This window comes from Camelus ferus, chromosome 32 (genome assembly GCF_009834535.1).
Source record: "Camelus ferus isolate YT-003-E chromosome 32, BCGSAC_Cfer_1.0, whole genome shotgun sequence".
NCBI lineage: Eukaryota > Metazoa > Chordata > Mammalia > Artiodactyla > Camelidae > Camelus > Camelus ferus.
Window position 1 is genome coordinate 6868696 of NC_045727.1, and position 19377 is coordinate 6888072.

At 45.1% G+C, this 19377-nt stretch overlaps 1 protein-coding gene across 1 annotated transcript in view; it reads right to left on the reverse strand.

The window, feature by feature from the left end:
* SUDS3 (SDS3 homolog, SIN3A corepressor complex component) overlaps positions 1–19377 on the reverse strand; it is a 31704-nt gene that overhangs the window by 11836 nt on the left and 491 nt on the right. The window contains exons 2-10 of the mRNA XM_032471606.1: positions 17635–17704; positions 14831–14886; positions 13249–13320; positions 10038–10057; positions 8652–8808; positions 2920–3015; positions 1891–1952; positions 1706–1727; positions 471–576 (exon numbers count right to left, since the gene is read on the reverse strand). Coding sequence (XP_032327497.1) covers positions 471–576; positions 1706–1727; positions 1891–1952; positions 2920–3015; positions 8652–8808; positions 10038–10057; positions 13249–13320; positions 14831–14886; positions 17635–17704 — 661 coding nt within the window. The remainder of the gene's footprint in view (positions 1–470; positions 577–1705; positions 1728–1890; positions 1953–2919; positions 3016–8651; positions 8809–10037; positions 10058–13248; positions 13321–14830; positions 14887–17634; positions 17705–19377) is intronic.

Consider the following 19377-nt stretch of genomic DNA (forward strand, 5'->3'; position numbering starts at 1 on the left):
AAGAGCGCTACAATGATGAAATCCATTTATCTTAATTAACATGGTCATCCCTCAAACTCACCTGACCACAAAATCCTTTCCTCCATGGAATTAACATCTATTAATTTTAATACATGGGGGCAGAGGTAAGGGGAGGGAGAAGGGGACATAAACCCTGACCTCAGTCTACAGGAGCATTGCATAAGATGTAAGGCTGCAAATTCCAGTACAGTGACAGCAGTGCGGAGAGAGAAGGGGGGCCGCCATCAGAAGAACACGTTTTTGGGAAACACTGCCTTCAGAAATCCAACAAGTAGTTACCGATCAAAGACCCCTGATACACTTCTACACGTTACTCCACTTTTACTACTTCCTCTAACAGTTACGCAGCAGCCATGCTCTGAAATAACAACTACAGATAAGCCCCAGCCCTCATGCCGAGTGGTCCTTTTGAGACTCTAATGAGTCACCTGCGTTTATTCATGACATACCATCTTTTATCGTAGTACAGTTTGCCGTCTTCTATCCGAGCTTCAAATCTCTGGGCTGGAGACTCTGCAGGTGTGGCCGGCAAGTGTTCAGGAGAGGATGGGGATGCTGGAGGAAACAACGAGATATTTCGATGACTAAGCGTGTCCACCAGCTAATATGCTTCAATTGAAATGCTAATAAAAGGTGATGACAATCATGATCAAGTCCTTATAGCTGTCAAAAATGGGAATTCAACACAATTCTTGTATATCACATCTAACTTGATCCTCAAGGCAAAGATTAAACTCACTGCACCGAAGAGAAACCTGCAGCTCGGGCAGGCAAAGGGATCTGCCAAAGGTCACTCAGAGCAGGACTACACCACCAGTGACCATCACAGTAGCCCAAACAGGCAAAAAATTAGAAAAATCTCTTTAAATTTATAAAAATGAAATCATCTCTAAAAATATTTATTACAAGGCAGGACAAGTTACTGCGTATGTATAAAGCCAAGCTAACACAGGGCTGATAATTACGGTGGGTTCAAATCATCTGAATTCACACACCTACTCAAAAAAAAAAAACAAACCAAAAAAACCCCTTCCCCACCAGGACTTCAGAAACTCAGGATCTCTCTGAGGGTGGATCATGGTGGCTCTTAGGAGGAAATTATTTAGAGGAGGAAGAGTCTTGTGAGGCGTGTGTAAGTAATCACAGTGCTTAAGACAAAAAAAAAAAAATCCTCTGTCATTCCATCCTCCAGCCTAGCGCTGACTTAAGTGCCGTTTGGGAAGGAACCACCATGAACACCGGGCTGGCCTCTCCTGTAAGCTGGGACTGGGAGCGGCCTGCGAGACCCTCACCAGAAGCGAGCCGTGAACAGCTGCTGGGATTAGCGGCGCCTAGTACTTAACTCCACAGAGAGAGCAAAACTGAAAAAGCCTTCTGGTTTCATTTTCAGAAATGGATGTATACTTAATCTTAGATTTGATGCCTACACAGAAGAAAACAAGCAAATGTTTCTTTTACAATAAATCTTAAAGAAAAGACAAAAACAACTTTAACACAGCAGGGATAAAAAGAAAAAAATCAGGGAGGGTGTCCTGAAGGTTTGCTCCAGTTTTCATGACTGTTCTTAGCAAATGATGGATGTTTTAGTTTTGCAAACTGCAACAACTCCCTGTCAGACATTCAAATGCTTTCTCAACAGCATGATAATGTGATCACACAAATGGCAATAATATCGTGCACTTACCTGGTCTCTTGGGTGACTTAAGCTGTAGGAAGAACAACAACAAAATCTTAGAGAAAATCACTTCAGATGCAACTTAACGTGTCAAAGTTATCGAAATGACTTCACGAGTAACGTGTGAACAAAATAAAGCAGAAAACTGTAATCAAGCCTAAGCTTTCAAGTAAATAAAAAAAATCAAACTGTACCTTATTTAACGTTCTCAGATCCTCCATGATCTGTTCATCTGTTAACAAATAGTTTAGCTGGGGTGTTGAGAGTTAAAGGAATGTGTTGGAAAAGGATGGCTTCGAAGCAAACAGAAATCAACAAAATGGTGTCAGCGTTTTAGAATCTACAAAGTAAGATTACGTTCAATGATGTTTCTACAGTTTGCCTCTTGGAACTTTTTGATCCTCCTACGAAATGTCGTGGAGTCAGTTACATAAAAGAATTCACACCCTACCCCTCTCCACCCCCGCCCCATCTTACAAATTTCTATGCTGAGAAGGTAAAATGAGAAACAGTGAGAGCTCAGGACACTGTAAGGACCTCATCCTCCATTGATGAGATGCTTTTGTTCCAAAGATGGGGAGACTTCCATACACATGGGATTAACCTTGCCCAGCAATAGAAATTCTCAGTTGTGAAGATGAAGGGACCTGAAGTTACACCCTTTCCTGGGGGCAGACAAGTAACGAAATCATTCTGTACAAATGGCTATTTATTATGCCCCCAAGAGGACAGAAACAACACTCCCCGATGTGTCCCCTTCCCATTCATTCCCATTTTTATGATTAAAGGGGCTTCTTGATGTCTGACTACAATCTCATCTGCTTTAATTAAACCAGTTTGCAATCCACTGTTTTGGGGAAACTGCTAACTGAAGTTAAAAAAGGAGGCAGATATTACTGTTCTCATTTCACAAGCGGAAAAATTCAGGCACATGGAATTCTCACTTACCCCCAAATCTCCAAGTGAGTGTTCAAACCAGCACAAGGTACCTTTCCAAATAACTGCTCTCTATATTAATCCCTCCTACTCAAAACAGTAACGACTAAGGATTCCAATTATAAAATGGCCATCCTCTATCTCATGGATAAATACATACGCTTTCCAACCAAGTATGACAATTTCTGTAGGACAATGACCATGTATATAGTCCACCAAATGGAAAAGCAAAGGATTCAATACTCTCAAGGAAAAAAAAGTGACTAAGGCTCGATGCAGATGGATATCAGGTGCAGGTTTTCTCCTCTTGTCTGGGATGGGGACGGGGTCATTCGGTCGCCTCCGCAACTTTCTGGTCATGATGGGTTTCACTTCCATTGAATCTGTGGCAAAAATAGAATGGGTAAGTCTATCCAACTCCCACCTGAAGTCAGTAGGAATTCCTGTAGTGTTAGAACGTCAGCCCCAGAGCCACCCAGCCAGAACTGTTTTACTGGGGACGTGTGGTCCACACAGGGCCCATGTCAGACACCCGTATCAGACTGGAGGGGCAGAGGGGCCTGTGCTCAGGAGACTCACACCGGCTGATCGAAGCGCACGTGCCTCTCAGAAACACAGCCCCGCCCTGCAGCCTCCCACCGCAGCCACGCCGGCATCTCCCCGGCTCCCTGGAAACGAGGCATTCTCCTCCTCCCTCAAATCAAGAGGCCACAGAGCAGGGGGCTCTTGGGATTGGAAGGAGCCTTTGGATCATCTCAGTTGGTTAATTCCTGCTGTCCCCACAGACGGTGGGTGAATAAAACCCACTGGCATAAAAGGCTCTTTGAGAGGCCACTGGCTTCAGTCCCAGCATTTTCACATGGGCTCTTCATCTACAAACCTGGACTGCCCCTTTATTTTATTTTATAACCTTTTGTAGCTACTTAACTATCAAGAATGATACAGTGAAGACTCTTAATAAAGGCCTCTCTTCATCCTCCTTGACACCTCTGTACAGTCTGACGCTGCTGCCAACTACCCTTGCCTCCAAATCTCTCCTCCTCCAGCCACTTCCAGTCTCTCCTCCCCTGATTTGCCTCCTTGGGGTCCCTCTTGGTGGCCTGTTCCTTAATTGCTGGTGATCTCTGGGGTCCAGTCAGTTCTCAGCCCGTATCCCAGTGAATCTCCCATCACCAATTCCGGCCCTGCCCACCCTGCTGAATGGCAGCCTGAACCCCATGACTCCACACGCTCTTCTCCAGGTTCCGTGAACTCACTTCTTCCTTGTCTCACCCGGCTCCTGTGTCTCAGGGTATCACATCCACACATCCTTCCCAGCTAGAGCAAACTGTCATCTGTGACTTGTCTTTCTTCACTCACACATCAAATTCAACAGACAACGGCAGTTCTGCCTTTTACCCACCTTTCAACTCCATCCCTTTCTCCAACCCTCGCCGCCCTCAAGAGATCCTCCTCCCAGGACACCAATCATTCAGCACATCACTCTCCTCATTAAACACTTCAGTGGCTCGCCACCTGGTACAGGACAAAGGCCAAGTCTCGTTTCTGGTCTTCCACCCGCTGTCTTTCCACACACAAAGCCTGTGTGTGAGCTCTGAGCTGTTCTGTTACCCGAAGGCCCCCTACTTCTTACGCCTTCAAGCCTCTGTATGCTGTCCTCTCTGCCAAGTGTGCTCTTTTCTGCCTGGCAAACTCCTACGTGACATCCTTTGAGAGCCAGCTCAACATTTCCCCTTCTGTGACGCCTTCCACGGAGTCACACTATCTTCCCACTAACTAGAGCATCTGTACAAATCTCTACCACCGAGCACCGCAGAGCCTTACAGCACGGTCCCTATGGATAGAGGCCTGGTTACATCAAGTAACCACAATTAACATACAATCACGGTTTACTGGTGCTTTTTTGTTCTGCACTTCTCAAGGCCAAGTCATTCCTCCAAGGGCCCACCTGCCTACTATGCACAACTGCAGTAAAAGCTGCATTGTAACGTACTTTCACCATGAAAATAAACTCATACTTGTTCAGCTATTGAAAAGAAATGAGTTTTCATTCAAAGGAGCATCCTTTTAAGAGAATGTGACAGAAAAGCTACCGCAGAGTCAACACTGTAGCAAATCAGCAATTATCCCCAAGCCCGGGGCAGCGGACCCGGGGCCAGACTGCAGGCCCCGAGCAAACCCCCGCAAGCTGCCCTCCAACAGTGACTGCCAGTGGCCACCTGGCAAGATAAAAATCAAGGTCAGGTCTTTGGTGGCCAAACCTGGGTAGGAAGGAAGGGACCAATCTCCATTAGGCCAAAGTTGCCCATAATGCGGGGATGGCACTTCAAGAGTGAAGCCAATCAAGCCCTTCTCTGGGCCCTCAATCCCATTAAAGAGCCTGGATTCCACATGGCAGCGTCAGGAAAGAACGTCTTGGGGACAAGCCCATTCCACCCAAAAGCCAGGTTCCACCTTCCATCCTCCCCACTCCAAGATGTGTGTGGGAGCCCCTCTCCTCGCCTTGACTGTCAAGGTTCCCTGTGCACGGGCACGCTTACATATTGTGTGACCCTGCTCCCGTATCACTACAAACACATGTACCGTTTAAAGTTTACAGTCAGTAAAAACAAGCCTGACACACCTTTACCTTCATTTAGGAGTCCTCTCTATCAAAACTGACATGGAAACCATGTCAGTCTTAATAACTGCCAGAACATAAGCTCCTTGAGGACACAGACCTCACCTCCCAGACTCACTCTGTGAACCACTAAGACCATACAAGTCCATGGTATTTGTGCAGAATCGGTATAATGTGGTGCATAAGAAAACATGCCTGAAGTCAGGTTCTGGCTGAAGCACTACTTCACTGGGGCACTATGAGCAGATGGCTCCAACCCTGCACACCCGTTTGCCAAGTCAGGTCAAAGGGAGTTGCAGGAACTAAATGAGGTTCCCACTTCCCAGTCCTTTAGTCCCACTCTGTGCCAGCCACTCTCTGAAGCCCTTTATGGGTATTATCCCATCTCATCTCTACACCAAACCTCCCCAGTGGGTTCCATCATCTCCTTGCCAAATGAGAAAACCCCGTCCCCAAACCAAGTTCATGGCAGGGCCGGGATTCACCCACATCTGTCAGCCTTCAGCGGCACCTCTGTTATTTTTATATAATACTTGGCTCGATGTAAGTACTCAGACTTTCTATTTTGATATCATAACTACTCATAGCTCCTGATATGAATTCAGTATCTTCTAAAGGAAACTCACAGGCTTGAATAGCTTCCACAGGTTGGAGGAACTTACAAAAGATGGAGGGAGGGAGAGAGGAAGGCACGCAGGCAGGCAGGCAGGCAGGCAGGCAGGCAGGCAAGAACTTACGAAAGATGAAGTGGCAGTTAGTGGGCTGTTGGCAGAGAGGAGAAAAGGCAGCTGGCCTCAGACAGGAAGAGGACAAATCAATTAAAATGATAAAGCTCCCCACGTGTGAAAGCTCACATTCCCGTTGATTATCTGACTTACTTACAACCTTGGCCTCAACTGCAGAGAAAACTCACATTCAAGGAATTCTACCTATAACCTATAACCTACGACCTATGACCTATGACCTATGAGGTTACCTATAACCTCACTACTTCAAGTGTGGTCTGACCAACAACGTCAGCAGCCCCTGAAAGTGGTAAGAAACGCAAGATCATGGGCTCCATCCCAGGCCCCCTGAACTAGAATCTGCATCTTATCAAGACCCCTTCTCTCCAAACAACTCACATACACATTCATGGTAGGGGATCACTGACCTATAACCCACGCCAGCTGCTTCACTGACAGTGCACCTTTCACCTGCACAACCCAGCCGTCCCAAGTTCTCCACCAGCGACTCAGGAGGTAAAGAGAACTTCCCACCAATGCCCACGGCGGTCTGGAAAGGCTTAAGCCCTGTTTGGACGGAGCAGGTCACTGGGTACACTTGTGTCCAGCGGATTACTGGGCTGAAGCTTCTCAACGGCCTCTTACTCTGCTTTGTTTTTCAAGAGCTCTTCATGTTGAACCAGAAAAGATTTTAAGAAGTATCTTTTCTGAGAAGAGCTCGGCAGTACTGACATTGGGCATCAACCCACAGAGGTGAAATAAGTCACTCAATGAGAGGAATGAGAGCGGGCCTTTAAGCCAACACCAGAGCAGCACCATCTGTGGAGATGCTCATTATCCTTCTAGCTCCAGTGCCTTCTCTTTCAACACTATCACTACCTTGGCAGCGCTTTCCATACCAAGGGTACCAAACGGCCTGAACAAGGACATCGGTACCTTTAATGCCCACAGTTGGCTTTAAGCACTTCTGTAATCTATTTTACTGTGTCACAAATGAGTTCCCTGCATTTATTTGTCTTTTCTACCCTGGCAGGCTCGGCCTTTCAAGTCACTGAGGATGCCTCCTGTCCCCGTTAAGGTCCTGGCTGTAAACCTGCCTGGCCAAACAATGCGCATCGCTTGTCAATCATCAGGATGCCAAGTCGTAGGTGAGGTGATAATAGCCTTCCCTGCAGATGGAAAGGGAGCGGCTGTAAACTGACAATCTCTCCCACCGGCCTAATGCAGGCTCCTGAGCATCTGGTGGCTCCAGCAGAGAGCGATGAGGCATTGGTGCTGGCCAGGGCCGCCTCAGAGAAGATGGTTGTGCAGGTCAGAAAACAGGCAGGCAGACTGGCACCGGACAAGGAACCACAGTGCTTGCAGTTTAATTAAAAAAGCATTTCAACAAGAACAAGACAGAGCTGTTCTCAAGCTGTTATCTCAGCATCCATTCTCACCAAAGCACATTTCTGAGCTGCTGTCAGCGGTCTTCAAGGAATTAATTCCTTTTGCCAAGTCTTTCAATTAGGAAGCTAGCGGAGGAGAGATTTTTCAAGAGTTAGACTCCCCACTTTAGACACAACCCCATTCTCATCAGTGTATCAATGGGGACTGGGGCTAGAAGTCTGTGTCTATCGGAGGGCCACATTAGGTCACAGCAATGGAAACACAGAAGGGAAAAGACAGCTCTTAACTGTCACTTTTAGTTTCAAAGTCAGCCCTGAGGACTTACATAACAACGTCCTTTCTTAAGGACCCCTACAAAATTCAGACATGCCAGAACCCCAGGACCTCCTGAACATGATTCTAAGAGTTAAATCTGGGGGTGTGCAGAAGGCATGCCACTTATGTATCCAAGTGACAAGCTCACCACTGACATGCCCTGCTGGTATTTGCTGATGGCAGTTTTGCCAAGCTCTAAAGTTGCTAGTTCAAGCCAACACCCACCTGTATCTTTCTAGGAGTCAGTGGACTACATACGGCAACACAAGAGTCAGCCCAGATTACTTCTTCCCTAACCTCGCCTACAACCTGCCGGGTTCCACATGCAGACTGAATCTTAGAAGGCCAGGGAGGGACTGGCTCTGAGTCCAATGTAACTTTACTGCCTCTACAGAACAGTTCAGTTGGGTTTTCCTTCTGAAACTGTACCAACTCTTTCTGAAACATTCACAGTAACACCTGGGGCAAAGGGATCTAATAGTACAGATGATATAGCCAAAGCCTCCGTTCAGGTCAAAGGAAGACAATGCCTTTTCCGTAATGAAAGCAGACTGGAAAAAAAAAAAAAACAAGGTGGAGGGATTCTCACCACCACAGAGGGACTTGGGCAAGTAATTCATGACTATAAACCAGGAATTACATGAAATAAAACGTCACTATTAAAGGTCTACCATTTACCGAACACCTGTTATATACAGGGCCCTGTACTAGGCACTCGCATTTCTACCATCTTGTGAGATAAGGAATGATCAGCCCCACTTTATGGGGGGGAACAGGCTCAGAGAGGTTAAGCGGTTGACTAAAATCACACAGCCAGTATGAGACGGAGCTAGAACTCTGGTCACCCAAAGCCCACTTCCCTTTCAGATTCCTCTGCTCTGATGAGGAACCGAGATGTAAGACAGAGGGTCACTGGAGTGCCCCCACCCCCGCAGGTCTCCCAGAATCCTGCTCCCTGCCGCTTTCATACCTCCGGTCAGCTCCATCGTGAGCTTTTCATTTTCGATCATTTTCTTCTTTTCTTCTAGCTCAGCAATCAGGTTCTCTTTCAGCTCCACCTTCTTGTCTTCAAATTCTTTCACCGCGGCCTTCTTTTCTTTGATGTAATTTCTTTCCACTTGCTCAGTCTGAGTAAAAGAGGAACACAGGCTGGGGTGACATGACCCAGCAGCAGGGCTCCAACTCCAAGCCTGGCTCTACGCTCAAGTGCAAAGAAAATACCTTTACTAGAAATAAGAGAAAGAGCTACCCTTGCACGTCGACTTGCGGTAACAAGGTGTCTGGGAGCAAGTTCTCCAACGAACACATGAAATGGAATCGCTCAACTTCTTGTTTTTACATATATACCTCACTTGCTAAGCAGACACCTCCTCTTTTCCATATCTGATATTTTACTGTTTGTATGTGAAAATAGAACATAAGTTTCTCAAAAGTAGTAAACAAAGGAAGGACACAATTCCAAAGGAAGATAGTACATTCCAGATGAAATATCTACATTCGAAACTCGTTACAAGATACCGAGTCGAGACAGCATGAGTTACTACATTCTTTGATGCTTATAGTAAGATAAAGACGAACTAGAGCACAAGATCACTTATTAGGTGCCTGAACCCCGAGGTGAAATTACACTGAAATCATACTACGAAAGAAATGCACAAGCATCCATTTTCTCAATCTCACTGCCACATGAAGTGAGGAGTAAGAGGGCTCATAAGGGGCTGTGGCTGTGGATCATGTGACCCTTCAGGCTGTGACCATGTGGCTATGCTGACTTTAGTCCTAAAATGGTTTTTCCAATAACATGGCTCTGATAAAACTCATGACCCACCCCCAAACTCAAACACACACACACACAAGCCACGAGCGCATCATCCAAGATCCTGGCCCTAATCTCCACACTGCAGCGCTGTGCCTCACACAGAATCAGCACTCAGAAGTCTGATGAATGAATGGTTTTAAAACCGTCTTTCCTATGGACCCAGAGTTTCAGATGTAAAACAGCGAATTCAGTCACTGGGCTGCTCTGAGGACCGATATAACAAATTACCAGGCCATTGTAATTCAGACACCCTCCTAAATGGCTTTAACGTGAGATAAAAGTCAACAAGAAAGCAGTGAGGGGGGAGTATCCCCCAGTCCCCTGTGATAAGCAGAGGCTACCCATCCAACAAATGAATAGATGGAATTGCTGAGCTGAGACCAAATGGCCTTCTGTCAAACAGAACAGTGGTAGAAGCTTCTAGCAGGGGGATTCCCCACTATCTATTTGGTGATGGAAGCAAAGGCCCCTGGATTGGGAGAGCAAGATTCCAGTCTCTGAAAGAGCCTGCAAATCCCGAAGATCCGTGGTACTTACTTCCAGCTGGAGGAAGAGTTCTGAAAGAGATAAAATATGCAATTAGATTCACTAGGCTGGGTCACCTTTCTATACAGTGATGTTAAGATTCATTCAGAGGCAGTAATTGCTTTCTGAAAGCACAGTTACCCAGAGCAAATGTTTCCATCAGTAGAGTGTTGATATACACGAAGGGGAAGCATGCAAGAAGTGCGCTATCTGGTTACAATCTGGCCCTGAATGGAGTCAGCTTTGGCAATTCTGTCCAGGGGACCAGCAGCAGGAAGCAAACCACCTTGGCAAAATAAAAGTAGGAGCAATCCCTTCCTCCACTCAGTACATGCCTTCCAACGGTCCTACGGGCACGATGGGTCAGGAAGAAACAAAGCGATTACTCCAGAAGCAGAGGCCACGTGGATGTTTTTAAAGCCCTGTGCACAGGGTTCTGTGTGGTAAGGAGGGACACTCCCTGAGAATCCAGAAAGCAGAGGTTCTGAGCCTCCACTCACACCAGGCCTCCACCCACAACGCCCTCCAGGCTCTGACGGCAACTTCAAGTTTCAGATCTACTGCAGCCTCCTCTGTGAAGCCTTTCCTGAGGACCCTTCGCTCACCAAGCCCCTCTCAGACAGCTGAAGTCTCCACTCAACAGTATTCACCAGCTTACTGAGCACCCCGTGTGCCAGGCGATCAGTGGCAGTTTACCCAGCACCAACTCCCAGCTAGACTCTAAGCCCCTCTACAAACCCAGTACGTGAACAAAACAGGTTTATGGCTTCTAATCTTTTCCGGGTGACAGTGGAGCTGAATGTTGGTGGACCAACAATGCCAAGGGCACTGTTCCCATTTTACCACGGTCGCTTTTGCAAGCCTAATAAATCCTATGCATCCACTCCCCCATAAAAAAGCACATACGCACATTCACATGTAAAATTTTGAGTTTCAGAAACTCAAGATGAAGAAACCAATCGTCAATCAAGAGCTGTCGGATGAGAAAATCACCCGAGGAAAGTGACCAGCCACTTGCTATTTTCTACCCCTGGATGCCCCCATCACTCTGGCCCTGGGAAGCACGGGACACATGAGCCCCAGCACATCCGACCCAACACACTCACTGCTACGCGGGCCTCAGACCTCCACCTGCGTAAACGGGCCAGACACCTGGAGTCTGCACCATTCTGAGAGATCACGCCTGCGCCAACAAGTCAAGTGACAGCACTCAGAGCTGGTGGTGTTTATTTTAAAGCAGCCAGACACCAGACACAACAAAAGCAGGCAGATTATCTCTGCACGAAACATGCTTTTTAAAGCTCAAGATGTGACTGATTCAGGAGCCCTTATGCATATTTACCCAGGGGTGGGGGGGGGGTGATGTTTGTGAAAGAACACCTGAGGACAGGACTGAGAGTAAAGAAAAACAGTAACACTCAGCCTGTAGTTCTTGTTTAAGAAAAATGACATGAATTTTCAATCCTTATTTACATCTTACACCAATCCCATGAAATATGAGTATTCCCCTCTACAGATTGGGAAACTGAGGCTCCAAAAGCAAATACCTGCTTACAGGTATAAGATATTAAGAGATGAGGAAGCCCTCAACCTAGGACCTCAGCATCCACAGCACCACCTCCTTTCCCTGCTTAAAGGGAACTCCGGGAAGAGGGCTGAGGATTTCAAAGCTGTCCCGAGGAGATGCCTCAGTGTAGCCCCCCGACTGTGGGAACAAAGGAACGAGCCTTGGGCCAGAATGGTAAACAAGGTATAAAAAGCTGCAGACTCAGAGGTGAGAAGGCTGGTTCGCCAATGACGGGTAAGATCCCCAGAGGGGGGCAACCTAAGACAGGCACAGCCGCCTGAGTCCAAGAAGAATGTTGTTAAGCAGCTGTTTCTCATACGTTCCGCCCTGATAAGCTATAAGGCTCGCTGGTGCCAAGATGAACATGTTTTACCAAAACATAAAGGGTCTTCTGACCTTGAGCCAGACACTGCCTGTTAACCATTTCCCTTAACATTCTTTGCTATGTAAGACTATGTAACTTAATAAAGCTTTAGAGTAGCCATCAGTGCTCTCTGCATACGGTGTGTATGTGTACATTGACATTGCGACACCAACACTCAGGAACTCAGAGTGGGGGCCTGGGATGGGGGGAGGGGTGAACCACAGCAGCTCCATCTCCTGTTTTCCCTGCACCCCCACGGCCTACAGCTCCTTTTCTGCATGTTGTTGGACACGGACATCTACTCACTGGGGAGGAGAAAGAAGGGTTCCATCCACAGAAAGTTGGAAAGTCAATGGATCAGAAAGCGAGAGGACAGGGGCCTGGGGAGTGGCAGCCCAACATTCATGTCACCACTGCAGGAACAAGCACCACACTTGCGCTGAAAGTGCTGGCCAGCAAAGAACTTCAAAATGTACCACTTACAGAAGACTTCCTGTCAGTGCCTCAATCTGTCTACACATTTTATTTCAACAGTCATGGCATCTTACTTTTTGAATGAGTCTCTAACTCATAAGGTTCCTTAACTTGACATGTGTGGATATCTTTTGTCAATGAAACACCAAGCTTCCTGAAGTCAAGCGTTACTTTACAACGCTCAGAGTGGGGATGGAGCAGATGCTCAACACATTTTGCCGAATGAATACACTTACTGTGTACAACAGACCAAAAGCACACTGTTTTTCTCTAAATGCTTATAATACAACACTTAAGGGGAAAACCATGAAGATCCCTTTTCTTCCCAGAGCACAGGACACCAGAAGCAGCAAACTCAAAACAGGAGTGAGACAGCCAACAATCCTTTCCCAAGTCAGCTTCCCCGATTGTCCACTAAACCAGCTATGCAGATCCAAGAAAAAGCGTGCGAGACTGCTGCGGGGGCACCAGGGAGCAGAGCCCGACTACAGGGAGCCCCACTAACAATCTCCACTCCAGGCCATTTGTTGGCAATAAAGATGAACAGTTGCACAAGACTGCGGCTTTGGGGTCTCTCCTTCCCAAAACTCACCCCCGCAATGGGACATTTCAGAAACATACTGGAGGATGGCTCTCATGGCCACAGTACATCGAAATCGATGATCAGTAAGAGGGCAATTGGAAGAGGATTTGTTTACTGGTAAGATAGAGCCTTGTGGGGAGGGTATAGCTCAGTGGTAGGGTATGTGCTTAGCATGTACAAGGTCCTGGGTTCAATCCCCAGAACCTTCATTTAAAAAAAAAAAATAGAGCCTTACCTGCATTTCGTATCCTCTCTTTGTACTGCTGATCTAGTTTTTTCATCCTCTTCTGATATTCCTGTAATGTACCTGATTGAGATTTACAAAATAAAGAGTTACTTTGAAGATCAATCTGCTCTACATTTTGGTTCCTAAAATTATTTTCTAGCATCAGCAGTGACTGTTTCAGTCACAGAGTAAAACACAAACCATGGAAAGGTGCCTGTGAACAGAGCTAACCTGACTGTCAACCAAGGCACACAGCAGACATCACCCCAACCAGTGGATTAAGACTCTCTAGTAAGTGAGGAGGAGTAGAAAGGTGCAGATACCCACCAGACGTGCCCATCACTTGCTGCCACAGTTTCAGTCAGCGGGCCTCTCCTTCCTGGAAGCAGCTCACGGTCCCTCAGTAAGGTCTAGGTCAATGCCATTTAGTAGGACTCTGTGCAGCGATGGAAATGTTCTACATTGCCCTGTCCAACATGGTAGCCACTAGTCACACATGACCACTGAGCAGTTGAAAAGAGGCTAGTGCAAGTGAGGAACTGAATTATTAACTTTATTTAATTAAACTTATATAGCCGCATGTGGCTAGTGAGAATACTGGACAGCTCAGGTATAGATTACCAAATTTCTACTCGCTTCATTGCTCTTCCTCAAAGCCACTAGTTATGGGGGTTCCAATTAGTGTGGGAAGTGTTTTCTATCAACATGCTTAAGCAGGAGGTATTAATGGCAACTTTTTAAAAACCCCTCAGTCAGGCCAGGTAGGCCTCACAGACTTGCTACAGTGAAACGAATTTCTTTCTCCCGCAGTACTTTCATTACCATGGAGAGAAAAAAAAAAAGATCTGTGATTGCAACACATGGGAACATTTCTCACTATGAAGCAGAAATCAATATAAAATGGGCTGGTCCAAGCAATAAAAGTACCTCGTGGAAAAGCAGTTTCACTGCCGGGGACGCCACAAAATGAGGCCAAAGAGCTAATGACAGCAGCAGCCGTCCCCAAGTTGTCACTGGGCGCCCGGGAGTGCGAGTCACCCCTCATGCGTAAACTCATCTGCTTTCATTTTCTTCCACTTCACAGATCAGAAGACAAATTAAGCAAGAGACAGTGAGGTGCCCATGGTCAAATTTCTATAAAGTAGTGAGGGTAGGACTCGAACTCGTGGTGGGACTTGAGAGCCTGCGCTCTTAACCCCTGTGCTGACCCACCTCTAGCGGGAAGCAGCACGCGGCAAGATACAACCCACTTGTGGTTCATGAAGCAAAAAAGAGAAAACAGTGCGGATAACCCACAGCTCAGGAGCGTTCAGTTTAAAAAGAACTGTTTATAAATAAATAAATTATATTTATTCTTTGGTAACAGTATCTCTTCTGAAAATGGCTGGCTTTAGGCACAGTGGTTTTCGGTTCATGCTCCACAGAAACCCAAGCGAAATTTCGAAAAAGTAGGAAAACTGCCTCTTTACTGACTGCTAAAACCAGCCAGACCAAACTTTAAGTCACTCCCACTGAGAAGTGAAATACGTGGATTTCAAAGGTGGGCAGTATTAGGAAGTATACTTAGAGAAGGATTAAATCACACACCAACCTTCCTGAAGCTGTTGCAACTGTCTCTTGAGAGAAGCCAGTTTATCCTGATACATCCTGTAAAAAAGGAAAGCCACACTGAAAGGCAAAAACGTCCACCACCCAATCCAAAATAATCTACACAGAGGAATGAGCTGGGTTTTTATGGGAATGTCATTAACGTCCTCTAGGGAGGGAGGAAACTGAAGTCTGCTGCTGGTTTAAAATGGACCAGCAGCTAAAGGGTCAGAAAGGGACAAGGATTCTGTGCTCCTGAATCGTATCCCAGTGTTGTAGACTCTCCTGTGCTCTCTCACCTTTAGAGAATCAATCTAAAATCTACAAATACGAAGATGTGTGGATTTTCATTAATAAATGAAAATGAGAAAGAGAGCTAGACAAGGACACACAAAGGAAAACTAAGTGTGATGTGATTTTCTTCTGGATTTAAAAGCACAGGTAACACACACACAAAAATGCAGAAAAAGAATGAATCACAGCTCTTGTATCAGCTCTATAATTAGATTATAAGTCCCAAAGGAGTAAGATTATGCCTTCAACACATTATTCTATTTAGATAGCATAACTGTGTAAGCACTAAGTTAATAAACCTTCATGTCATTTTTAAAAACACTACTCTTTCATGATCAGAGAAATAACAGCAATTGAGTAACAAAAGTTAAAATGCAGGATTTATTTGCAGCCTCAGCTGGATAAGAACACAAAGCAAAAGAACCCGGTAGGTTATTTTTGCCCACTCACACTGAATGGATTATAGGCAATTATACACCCTCGTAAGTCTGTTTGATGGATTCCACACGTAAATCATATTTCAGCAATATTTTTACTTCTACCGGAAAAACACCTCCAATTTCACAGTGACAAAAACAAGACCTGCAGCCTGAAAGGACACTGTCCAACAGATAACAGGCATGACAGCCTTCTGACTGCTCAGGTAAGAGCTGCAAAGACAACCCAACTATTTATAGGCTGAGGAAGAGCAGGCAGAATCCGAGAAGTACACGCAAGGTCTGATTCTTTTAGGGAGAATTCTGATGTACTCTCAATGCTCAACTTGAATCACAAAGGGAGTTCAATTTTAATCAAAACTATTTTCTAGATCAAACATTAAGGGGTGCATTCAATTAAATGACTGTCTCAAGAGAATGCTTAAGCACACCAAGTATAGGAGAGGGAATGAATGGGTCAACTGCACACAAGAAGTAAATGCTTGGAACCCGGCGTATTAAATTTTCCACCACACTGAGTGTGCCAGACAACACCTTTGAATTTTTAATCCATCTTTGAAAGAGAACAGTAATAGATACAAGAAGTAAACAACAACAAAAATTCAGTTTCAGGAAAGAATAGGTACGTGAACATACATCTCAAATAAATCCGGGTAAGTCAGTAAGAAGCCTGAAACGAATAAAAATAAAATAAAAAGCAAGGACAGTTTCAGGGATGAAACTGTGAGAAAAAAAATCACGTGAATTATCAAAGAAATCCTTCACTCGGCACTAGTCAGTTACCTCTTTGGATTCCAAAGCTTGAAAAGGATGACAGAACCCAGAGGATGGTCATAAAACGGGCATATAAGTAAAACATTCTCCAAGGAAAGGATTGGTTAGCTTAAAGGTAAAGAATTTAAAAGCCAAATCAAGATCCTCAAAATACATTCAACCAAGACTTATCGAGTCCATGTCACACTGTCCTGTCTATGAGTTCACAGCAAGAGGGGAGTGGTTTCACTTTCCCTGGCGCACTGAGCTGTGGCTCTGTGCCGACAATGAGAAGGCTCAGGGGGGTGGATGCAGGGTCAGCGGCACTGGGGTGGGGTCAGGAGTCCTCCTTTCCAGTCCTGGTCTCCCCGAGCTCTCTAGGCATCGAGCGCACCTTGTAGTCTAGTGCTTGGTAGGGTTGCACCCATTCAAGAACCAAGAAACTGTGAAACACCATTTACAGGCTGTGAGCAATGATTTTCACATCTTAAAAAAAAAAAAAAGTGGAAAATGGTTCTCTCCTGTTACACAGCCTTACTCCCCTGGGATTGTTTCCCTCCAGGTTCTTTCTTGCCTAACCTCAAAAGGTTTTTCTAACAAGAAGTCTGATTAAATGTGACAAATTTAAAAGAGGGAAATTACATACATATATCCGGTCTTTGGAAGAACTGTGTGAAAATCATACACACAAGGTCACACTTAAAGATGCCCTTGCCCAATGTTCACAGTAACACTATTTACAATAGCCAAGACATGGAAGCAACCTACGTGTCCATCGACAGCCAAATGGATTAAAGTGTGGTATATGTATATAATGGAATACTACCCAGCCATAAAAAAGAATGAAATAATGCCATTTGCAGTAACATGGATGGACCTAGAGATTATCATACTAAGTGAAGCAAGTCAGAGAAAGACAAATACCATATGCTATCACTTATTTGTGGCATCTAAAATGTGACACAAATGAACTTATTTACAAAACAGAAACAGACTCACAGACATAGAAAACAAACTTAAGGTTACCAAAGGCAAAAGGGGTGGGAGAGTGATAAATTAGGAATTTGGGATTAGCAGATACAAACTACTATATACAAAATAAATAAAAACACAAGGTCCTACTGTATAGCACAGGGAATTATATTCAATATCGTGTAATAACCTATAGTGGAAAAGAATCTGAAACAGAATACATATATGTATAACTGAATCACTTTGCTGTATACCAGAAACTAACACAACACTGTAAATCAACTATACTTCAAAAAAAAAAGTCCTTGCCAACTCTGTTCTCCAAAAAAGAAATGTAAAAAATCATACTCACTGTTCCTTCATTTCTACATAATCTTCTTCATCATGCTTTGCCAGGTCAGTTTCACTAGCATCCTCAGTGTCTAAATAAAATTCAGGGAAAAGGATTTGTTAAAACCGTAATTCATAGAATAGGTGTCATCTAACACAGTGATGCTTTATAAACTTCTGGAAAATGAATTTCTACTCATTGCAGGCCTGCATGAAGCAATCAGTGAAAAATATAACATCAGAAAAGAAAATGCCATTTCCAACTCATACACATCCAGATTTATACAAAGGGCCTGCTTTCACCTGAAGTACAGCCGGAGAACAGAATGCAACACACATTGGCAGTTATGGTCAAGGCTGCTACTTCTGCTGAAACAACGCTGGCAGTTCAGGAAAAGGAGATGTGAGTGTGAGACTGGAAAACCACAGGCATTAAGCCTTGCTCACTGCTCCAAAAGAACGTAATACGTACATTCTCTTCTGGTAGCTGCCCAGTCTGAACCCCTAAAAGATTTTACATGGTATATACAAAGGAGAACCGGAACCAACTAATTAAACTCTAATAACAGAAACTGTTTCAGGACACTTTAAACATTGTTCTTAGACTAAGCAAATGGCTTGAGTGTCTACATAACTTCAACATCCCAAGTTGAGGTGGTGGGAGAGGAGAATCAATTTTGAACTCGCTGCTCCCTCTTGTGCTCGTTAAAAGCAGTACAAGTGATTCACATACAAAATCTCTGGTTAAACCTTTCTTCAAATGTAATTTAACCAAATTGCCATCAGCTCCTTAAATTTTGTATCTGCACATACAGCAGCCTTTTTAAAGGCTTTTGCAGATCCAACTCTCCACATACCCTTCTCCCCTCCCCAAGTGAAGAAAGCTTCCCTGAGTTGCCATGTGCCAGGCAGCCACAGTACTTGGCATTCGGGGAAATGAGATGATTAAAACATACTCCCGATTCCAGACACCTGGTCTAGCTTCTGCTCCACGGCTCTATTTTGTGCCAGAATATCTTACCTACACATTAGTCTCTCTTTATCTCTTCTTTTTTCTCTCTTGTCCTTTTATGTCTCTTCACTTTTCTCCCCTACAGCCAACTCCTTTCTCAATCCCTCAAAGAGTGTCTCTTAACACTTGCCGAACTATAAAGCCTAGTTTGCAGAGCCAGGGTCTGACAGGCAGTAACGATAACGTAAGCGGTACGGAACTGAAAATACAACACCTGGGCACCATTAATCAAATCCCTCCCGCCCTCCCCGTGCCTGTTTCCCCAACAGTGAAAACACTTCATTATCTTCTGAGGCCCAAGCCAAGTGCTTCACTTGTATCTCATTTAATCCTCACACCTACGCTAGGAAGTAGCTGCCCTTGCAGTTGGGTAAATGAGGCTCGAAAGAGCAAGTAAATTGTCTAATATCGTTAAGATAGGTTACGTAAGCCAAATTTAGCCATAACTCTATCTGGCTGATTCCAGGTCCTGTACTTTTAACCACTCTGTACCGCACTGCCCAAAGTAGGGCTGATTAAGCATTTCTCCGGGGTGAGGGTGGGGGTCTTTTGGGAACCAGGAAGCCAAAGTGGGCTTGCTCTGATCCTCTCAGGAACGAAAAGGTGAAGGGGTACTCAGTGCATCTAATGAATGGCATTCCCATTCCAACCAGCGAAGACTTGAGATTCAAAGAGAGACTTGGGGGAAGAGGGGCAGGACCTTTAAGGGACCTAGAGCTCTGACAACAGCTCCTTAAGGCCACTCTCCGCATA